This window comes from Salvelinus namaycush, chromosome 37 (genome assembly GCF_016432855.1).
Source record: "Salvelinus namaycush isolate Seneca chromosome 37, SaNama_1.0, whole genome shotgun sequence".
NCBI lineage: Eukaryota > Metazoa > Chordata > Actinopteri > Salmoniformes > Salmonidae > Salvelinus > Salvelinus namaycush.
The window spans coordinates 26,848,771-26,857,097 of record NC_052343.1 but is presented as its reverse complement, the minus strand read 5'-3'; the positions used below and the strand labels follow the sequence as shown (position 1 = coordinate 26,857,097).

General features: G+C 42.2%; 1 protein-coding gene across 1 annotated transcript; it reads left to right on the top strand.

Moving 5' to 3' along the window:
- Positions 1-3,227: 3,227 nt before the first annotated feature.
- On the top strand, positions 3,228-5,883 carry LOC120030816. Its single transcript, XM_038976269.1, has 2 exons — positions 3,228-3,369; positions 4,669-5,883. The coding sequence occupies exons 1-2, from the start codon at positions 3,318-3,320 to the stop codon at positions 5,625-5,627; spliced, it is 1,011 nt and encodes a 336-aa protein (XP_038832197.1). The 5' UTR covers positions 3,228-3,317; the 3' UTR covers positions 5,628-5,883.
- The last annotated feature ends 2,444 nt before the right edge of the window (positions 5,884-8,327 follow it).

Below are 8,327 nucleotides of genomic sequence, written 5' to 3'. Positions count from 1 at the left end.
ACGTTTATTACATCCAATTTATTATTATTAAAGTGGCTAGAGATTTGAGTCAGTATGTTGGCAGCAGCCACTCAATGTTAGTGATGGCTGTTTAACAGTCTGATGGCCATGAGATAGAAGCTGTTTTTCAGTCTCTCGGTCCCAGCTTTGATGCACCTGTACTGACCTCGCCTTCTGGATGATAGCTGGGTGAACAGGCAGTGGCTCGGGTGGTTGTTGTCCTTGATGATCTTTTTGGCCTTCCTGTGATATCGGGTGGTGTAGGTGTCCTGGAGGGCAGGTAGTTTGCCCCCAGTGATGCGTTGTGCAGACCTCACTACTCTCTGGAGAGCCTTACGGTTGTGGGCGGAGCAGTTGCCGTACCAGGCGGTGATACAGCCCGACAGGATGCTCTCGATTGTGCATCTGTAAAAGTTTGTTGAGTGTGAGGTTATTTTCCTGACACCACACTCCCAGAGCCCTCACCTCCTCCCTGTAGGCTGTCTCGTCGTTGTTGGTAATAAAGCCTACCACTGTAGTGTCGTCTGCAAACTTGATTACTGAGTTGGAGGCGTGCGTGGCCACGCAGTCATGGGTGAACAGGGAGTACAGGAGAGGGCTGAGAATGCACCCTTGTGGGGCCCCAGTGTTGAGGATCAGCGGGGTGGAGATGTTGTTTCCTACCCTCACCACCTGTGGGCGGCCCGTCAGAAAGTCCAGGACCCAGTTGCACAGGGTGGGGTCGAGACCCAGGGTACTATGGGTCTCGACCCTTAATGACGAGTTTGGAGGGTACTATGGTGTTAAATGCTGAGCTGTAATCAATGAACAGCATTCTTACATAGGTATTCCTCTTGTCCAGATGGGTTAGGGCAGTGAGCAGTGTGATTGTGTCGTCTGTGGACCTATTGGGGCGGTATGCAAATTGGAGTGGGTCTAGGGTGTCAGGTAGGGTGGAGGTGATATGATCCTTGACTAGTCTCCCAAAGCACTTCATGATGACGGAAGTGAGTGCTACGGGGCGATAGTCGTTTAGCTCAGTTACCTTAGCTTTCTTGGAAACAGGAACAATGGTGGCCCTCTTGAAGCATGTGGGAACAGCAGACTGGGATAGGGATTGATTGAATATGTCTGTAAACACAACAGCCAGCTGGTCTGCGCATGCTCTGAGGACGCGGCTAGGGATGCCATCTGGGCCGGCAGCCTTGCGAGGTTTAACACGTTTAAATGTTTTACTCACGTTGGCTGCGGTGAAGGAGAGCCCACATGTTTTGGTAGTGGGCCGTGTCAGTGGCACTGTATTGTCCTCAAAGCGAGCAAAGAAGTTGTTTAATTTGTCTGGGAGCAAGACATCGGTGTCTTAATAGCGATGAGCCCGTCTACGGAGCCACACATGAACAATGTGAGGACAGACATAGAAAAATTATGACTGATGCGTAACCTACACTGTTTTATCAGACACATTGATACTATGTTTTAGTGTCTTAAATGCATTGACTCATGAACCATAATAGTTGATTTACAGTGATAGTAGAAAATAAAATCGGGTGGAATCAAGCACTATAAAAGATTAATAGCGTCCTCATGTGGCATTGAACTGAACAACAGACACGATTATTTATTTTTTTCTTCTATGGGCCACTAATCCCATGGCTTTCATAAAAAATATATAATTATTTGAAGTCCAACTTCTGTCAGATAAGAGCAAATAATTATATATTTTTTATTACTGAGCAAATTCTGATTTCCCAACTGGCTCTATTCTATTTATGAGGTGATGTTTGGCAAACAGAATAGAGCCCAGGAGAGGTGAGTAATATGGCGTAATAAACATACATACATTTGTACCTAATTTCCCCTTTTCCTCCTTCCCCCTGCTGTTCCCTTTATTTCCTGCCCTGCACCTCGACTGCTGCAGGATGTACGTCTTTTCATACTCACAACCCTAAGCACAGTGTCTTCGCAAAACACACACACACACACACACACACACACACACACACACACACACACACACACACACACACACACACACACACACACACACACACACACACACACACACACACACACACACACACACACACACACACACACACACACGCACACAAATGGTAAGCAAAGGAGGATATCTTACTATTGTATAATGTGTGTGTGACACAGAGAGACAGAGATAGAGAGCAAGGACTCAGATGCAATATCTTATATCAATATTTAAATAAAGTTAAATAAATGTTAAATAAAAAAATAAAAACATTCCCATAGGCACTCATCAGTGTGACCACAAGCACCTCCACTGGTTCCTGTTAGTCTACTGGTTCATCCAGGGGTTGTATTTGGGACTTGATGGGTAGTAGAAGACACTTTACTTTTCCCTGATTGAATTCTATTCCCACGGTGTGCCATTCAATTGAACCTTTGGACACATCCTCCCACAGCTATGTAAACCTTGGGTGATGATATCCCACAAAACAGTGAGTCACTTCCATGCCTCATCATTGTGTGATTCCCTGAAGTATGAGTGATATGGGGCTGAATGGGGAGGAAGATGAGAGATAGTTTCTCCTGTCCCACAGCAAACAGGTCTTCCTACAGCAGCGGGCAGAATTCTGATTACCTAGATCCAGGATTTCCTCAAAGTCCCCTTTCAAGAAGGACTGATCCAAATTAGCAAGAGGAACTGAGTGTTAGACCCCACAGGCAGTGGACAAAGCATGTCCTAGAGAGCGACTGACTTGCCTGACAGCATTCCCAAAAAGGGAGGAATTGTAGCCAATTTCTTACGCCCATAGTAATGTACAGGAATGACACCAACCTGAGGGAGAGACAGAGAGAAGCTCTCTCATTAATATAGCCTAATTATTTGTATTTTATTTATTTAACTAGGCAAGTCAGTTAAGAACAAATTCTTATTTACAATGACGGCCTGCCCCGGACGACGCTGGGCCAATTGTGCGCCACCCTATGAGACTCCCAATCACGGCCGGATGTGATACAGCCTGGATTCGAACCAGGTTACTGTAGTGAACCAGGTTACTGTAGTGACGCCTCTTGCACTGAGATGCAGTGCCTTAGACCGCTGCGCCACTCGGGAGCCCTTTATGCTACATACTTGTAACAAAAACCTTGTATCAAAAACATTAGTTATTGAATGTTTGATTTTGTGTGCACTTGATGTGGACCCTAGACCCCGTCATTCTCCCTCCGTAAAACACTCCCTAATAAAATACCGCGTCACTTCCTTGCCAATCCCTTAGAAAAATAAATATTAGAAAGGGCGAACGACGCTGGGAAAGAGCGAGAAGAAGCCAGAAGAGAAGATAAAGAAGAATAGACCGATGAAAAGAGGGATAGTGAGGCGGGAGGAAGCGAAACACGAGCGTAATCAAAGTAAGTTCCCCATACTTTTTCTGTTTTGAAAACACTCCACTCAGAAACTTGATCGGCGGAGCGCAAGTTTTGCCCTTTTCCTCCGCATTGACACCACTCATTATGGCCTTCCATAGACTACTACTGCTAGGCAATCTATATGATACGTTTTTGAGTTCAATTCGCAGACATTCGCTATTTGTTGAAATGGGGTCCCGAGCTATGGCTGGCAGTAAGTTTGACACAATGTAGCCTGCCTTGCCGCATAAAAGCGATCAGTTTTATGAGGAGTTGTTGATTTTGTTTTGATGAGGCATATCACTTGCAAGGACAAGGGGACTCACATAGGGTCTAATGAACTTTCAACCGCTTACTGTTTAATCCTCTGATGAAAGTTATTAGTAAATAGTAAACAAATGACAGTAATGTCAGACTGCTTTTTAAATGTAGGCTACCTCATTGTCTTTAAAAGCTCAGTAACACCGGTTTGAGCCCATTTTCAATATAGTTTTAAATTCAATGCAATAGGGAATCATTGTAATTGCTTTTAGTATTGCCCTAGATAGTGTTTGTCTATGGCTTTAAAGTATCCTACCCCGAGGGAAGGAATCCAGGCAGAAGTATGTTTCACTTGCAAGTCACAGCATGGCCTTGGCATAAATATCAATGCCAAACGACTAGTTGGTTTCTCACACTCTTGCACAACAGTGATGTTTTTAGGTAGGCCTGTCATGACAGGTCACTGTATATAAGACCATAGAAGTCTGCCCTGTACAGTGACACTAATCAAGGGAAATGGCCCCTCAGTGACAGCTTGGCTCTGGGCCCCTCATATTCACTTACTCTCTGTTATCTATGTTGACAGTCTAGAATGGACTTCTCTGTTCACTGTAGGTTTATATACTGGCAAAATACCTTTTTGTGAAGGTATTTTATTTCTGTTATGTGTCTTCTAAATAGGTTTATTGAGTTGATATTTGTCTCACACTGACTGAACTTGGCTCAGTGTCCGCATAAATAGATTACGTCAAAGTAAGAACATCGAGGTAGTTTGTTAGTTTCATTTAGTCTGCCAGTGTGTTTTCTGATGCATAGAAGATCATGTTTCTGCTTGATGTGTTGTCTCATCCAACTGGTTTTATTTTCTCCATGTCTTTGGCCTCTTTCTTTCTTTCTTTCTTTCTTTCTTTCTTTCTTTCTTTCTGTCACTCTTTCATGTTTTCCCATGCTCTCTTCTCTACACCACTTTTTCTCTCCATCTGAACCCCATCTTCTCTCTCTCTTGCCTCCTTTCTCCATAATTCTTTCTCCCTCTCTCAGCTGTCATGCCACTCCACAAGTCGTCCCACAAGGCACCTCGCCTGGACCCCACCATGATCTCAGCTCCGCTGGGGGACTTCCGCCACACCATGCACATCGGGAGGGGCGGAGATGCTTTCGGTGACACCTCCTTCCTGGCTACTGTCGGCCCCAGCCCTGACCCTGGGTCTCCGGGTGCCACGGCAACAAACGACTCAATGGCGCCCGTTGATTCCGAGACGCCACTTAACCACACTGATGATGTCACGGATGGCTTCGGAAGCCCACTGAACAGTGAGCTTCAGCATTCCGAGTCGGTGTCGTCTTTCACACTCGATATGGATTTCGACCTGGGCCCATCCATCATGGGTGATGTGCTGGGGGTGATGGATGGACTGGGGCTGGACTCAGACTGGACTAGGACTCGCGCTAATGAGGAAGACGTCTTCAGTCCAAGCAAAAGTCTTGTCGTTGAAGTGGAGCATTTTAAAATGGCGGCGGAGGATCAGTCTGTCAGCATAAGGAACGAGCTGAATGAGAAGAAGCTTTTAGGGATCGAGGGAGATGAGATGGGAGATGGAAGGATAATAGAGGGGACTGGAGGGATCAAGGCCAAAGGCCAGAGGCCGAAGGTGAGATTCAGCGACAAACGAGAGGAGATCATTCGCCAAGCGTCGGAGGAGGAAGGTCAGGGGTTAGATGTTGAGGAAGAGTGTGTGAGTCCCACCGAGGAAGATCGAGAGAGAGGGAACAACGTCATCAGCGTGTCAATCGCGGGAATAGAGGTACAGCCCACCAATCACAAGGCGGATTCACCTTCCAGTCCCGCCTCCTCACACAGCTCAGAGTATGAGGGTGTCACCCCATTGGACAGGAGGAGGGTTGACAACTGTCACTCAGAGACTGATTCTGAGGAAGGGGGAGACAATGGACGGGGCTACACATTTGAAGATGAGTTTGATGATGAAATCGGCCTATAAGAGTGCTACGGGGCATCTTACGTCAATCAATCAGAGGATAAAATGGTTCCTCGTTGGGTTGTGAACTATGTACAGTTTACTTCCTCTATGCATTGTTCTGTAAATTATCATTCAAAAGGGAGGTTTAAGCAAAGCTAAGTATTTCAGAACAACAACTGGATATTTGAAGAGTCTCTGTTGAAATGTTTTTGGGACCAAATTGCTCCTTTGTATCCTCAGTCATAGACATGCAGTTAGTAAACAGTTACTACAGGAATCCGTTTCATTGAATCAATCTTATAAGGTCCAATTAATGGACAGAAAAAATTTGACCTTTGAAATAGCCACCTAGTATTGACATCAGATTTGAAATGCTACATTTTTAACAGACACTGTACTTCAATTTATTATGTCTCAATTCAAAATACACAAAGAATAGCCTAGTATTGTTTTAGGCCAAGCAGTTTTTCAGTGAATAAATAGCCTAGTTTGCAGCACTTTAATTCATTTCAAGAAACTGGAAGCTTTACTGTTAAATCAGTGCTCAGTAAAAGATAATGACAGTTTTTTAAATGACAATGATTAAGGCAAGTGGAAATGTTTTAACTAACATGTTTTAGTTTTTACCAGGTCAAAGGTGTTTAAGAGAAAGTGCATACGATACAGAAAGACTAGTATCTTATGCTGAAGGTGCCTTAAAGGGAGTTGTATTGTTCATATCCCTGTGCTTTAACTCACTATAGCCATGTCTTCCTTCTTTATGTTGTATTTTCATATCATGTATTGCTCAGAGCAAATTGCTTTGTTGTCCGTTTTGCATTGCGTCTTAATGCTCTTTAGAAACAAACTAAATGAACCAGCCTTTTTAGGACAAATATTGAATTATTTGCCACCTGTTTCTCCACCTAATTAATGGAAGTTTTTTTTTCTGAGCGATTTTATTGTTAAATGCCACTGGGTTATTCTACGAAATGAGTCCTTTTTAGGTAGTGTAACGTGGTTAAAAATATATATATTTGAGCACATTTTCAACTTAAAAAAACATGTTTTTCCATCTCAAGAGGTTCAATTTTTTTTAAAATACTATAACTGCCAAATAAAGTAACAGGGTTGACTGTAACAGGGTTAATGATTTCATCTTAAATCAGTCATAAATCCCCTTGTGACAGGGGGAATGGAAGCTTGTTGCGTGCAACAGGGAGGGGCAATTGAATGCAAGGTTCAAAACATTATATTAAATTAAACATTATTAGCCTGTAGCAATGAATAGCAGGGTTGACGAGTTAAAGCTCGACCCACTCAGTTTTCCACCACAACACCAGAAAATGTCCAAAAAGAGTAGAACCAGCTCACCTGCGTTTGCACTATGATTCATGATATTAAGACAAGTTCGGTTCACGTAACAGGGTTGACCTTAAAATGAGGGACTTTGCTTTATTTTTATTTAACTTTTTTTTTTACCTTAATGAATCACTAATCTCATGAAAAAAAAAAAAATATTCAGAAATGACTGTCAAAGCAACAGAATAACTAGGGTTTTACAATTTTGGGGAGAAGCGGATTAAAATCTTCTGAGAAGTCAGTGCACAGAGGGACATGTCAATGCTGAATTTTATTCATATAAAAAAAATCTGATTTATAGAATTTTCCATGTGGTCTACTTCATTTAATATAACAGGCTTTTAAAATCCAATATTGGTGCACAATTTCTACTTAAAATATCAAAGGATGCAAAAGCAACTCATTTCATGGAACAACCCTACTCTGTTTATGGATACCTCATTTTAAGAATTTCCTCTTATTTAGAGCTTTAATATCTTTGGTGTTTTTATGAAATAAATCTATCATTCCTATTTTTTTTTAACTGTGAACTGTTCACATTCCAATATTTAATTTCTCAAGTCAGAATTTTTCTGACCTAAATTACACCCAATGTAGGCCTATTTTTATTTCAATGCATTTAGCCTGTGTAGTCAAATTACAAAAGTTCTTTGTCAGTGGTTGTTAAAAACAATACTATCTCTGAAATTGATGTGCTTCATCTCATGTTTTGAATTTCAGTTGCAAAGCATGTATGACCTTATATTTAATGCTTCTTTTGGACCAACATTGTACAAGGGGGTTGGGTTAAATGCGGAAGACACATTTCAGTTGAATGATTTCAGGGGTACAACTGACTAGGTATCCCCTTTCCCCTTACAAGTAATGCTGTAAGGAGAAGAGGAGGGGGTCCGGAAAGAAATGCCTCTGGACATGTTCTTTATCTTGTGATGGATCCTCTTGGATATGCTGGTTACTTCAATAAACATATTTCCTTACAGCGTAATGTTTCAGCAAAGTGTTTCCTTGTGTCAGTGTACTCTTTAACTTATGTGGAAAGATGGCAGGAATATGAATGCGAGAATACACTCTCCCACGTCTGTATTTGGACAGGGATGCCAACCTTTAAAATGTGGCTATATTCTCCAGCATTTTGGATTTGAGATAATGTTTCATATGAGATGACAGGACAGAATGTCCCCTTTTTATTTGAGGGTATTTTACTGTTTAGAAATTAAAGCACTTTATAGATATAGTTCCTCCCCCCATTTGAAGATGTCAAGCATTTGGACAAATTTAGCTTCTAGTCTACCAAAGTAGTCAAAAGTTTAATATTTGGTCCCAAATTCCTAGCACATATTGACTACATCAAAATTGTGACTACAAATTCATTGGATGCAT

Bases quoted from the DNA above. Each gene is read 5' to 3' on its own strand.
- LOC120030816 (XM_038976269.1), top strand. From the start codon at position 3,318: ATGAAAAGAGGGATAGTGAGGCGGGAGGAAGCGAAACACGAGCGTAAT. The intron at 3,370-4,668 runs GTAAGTTCCCCA...TCCCTCTCTCAG, and splicing joins GAAACACGAGCGTAATCAAA to CTGTCATGCCACTCCACAAG.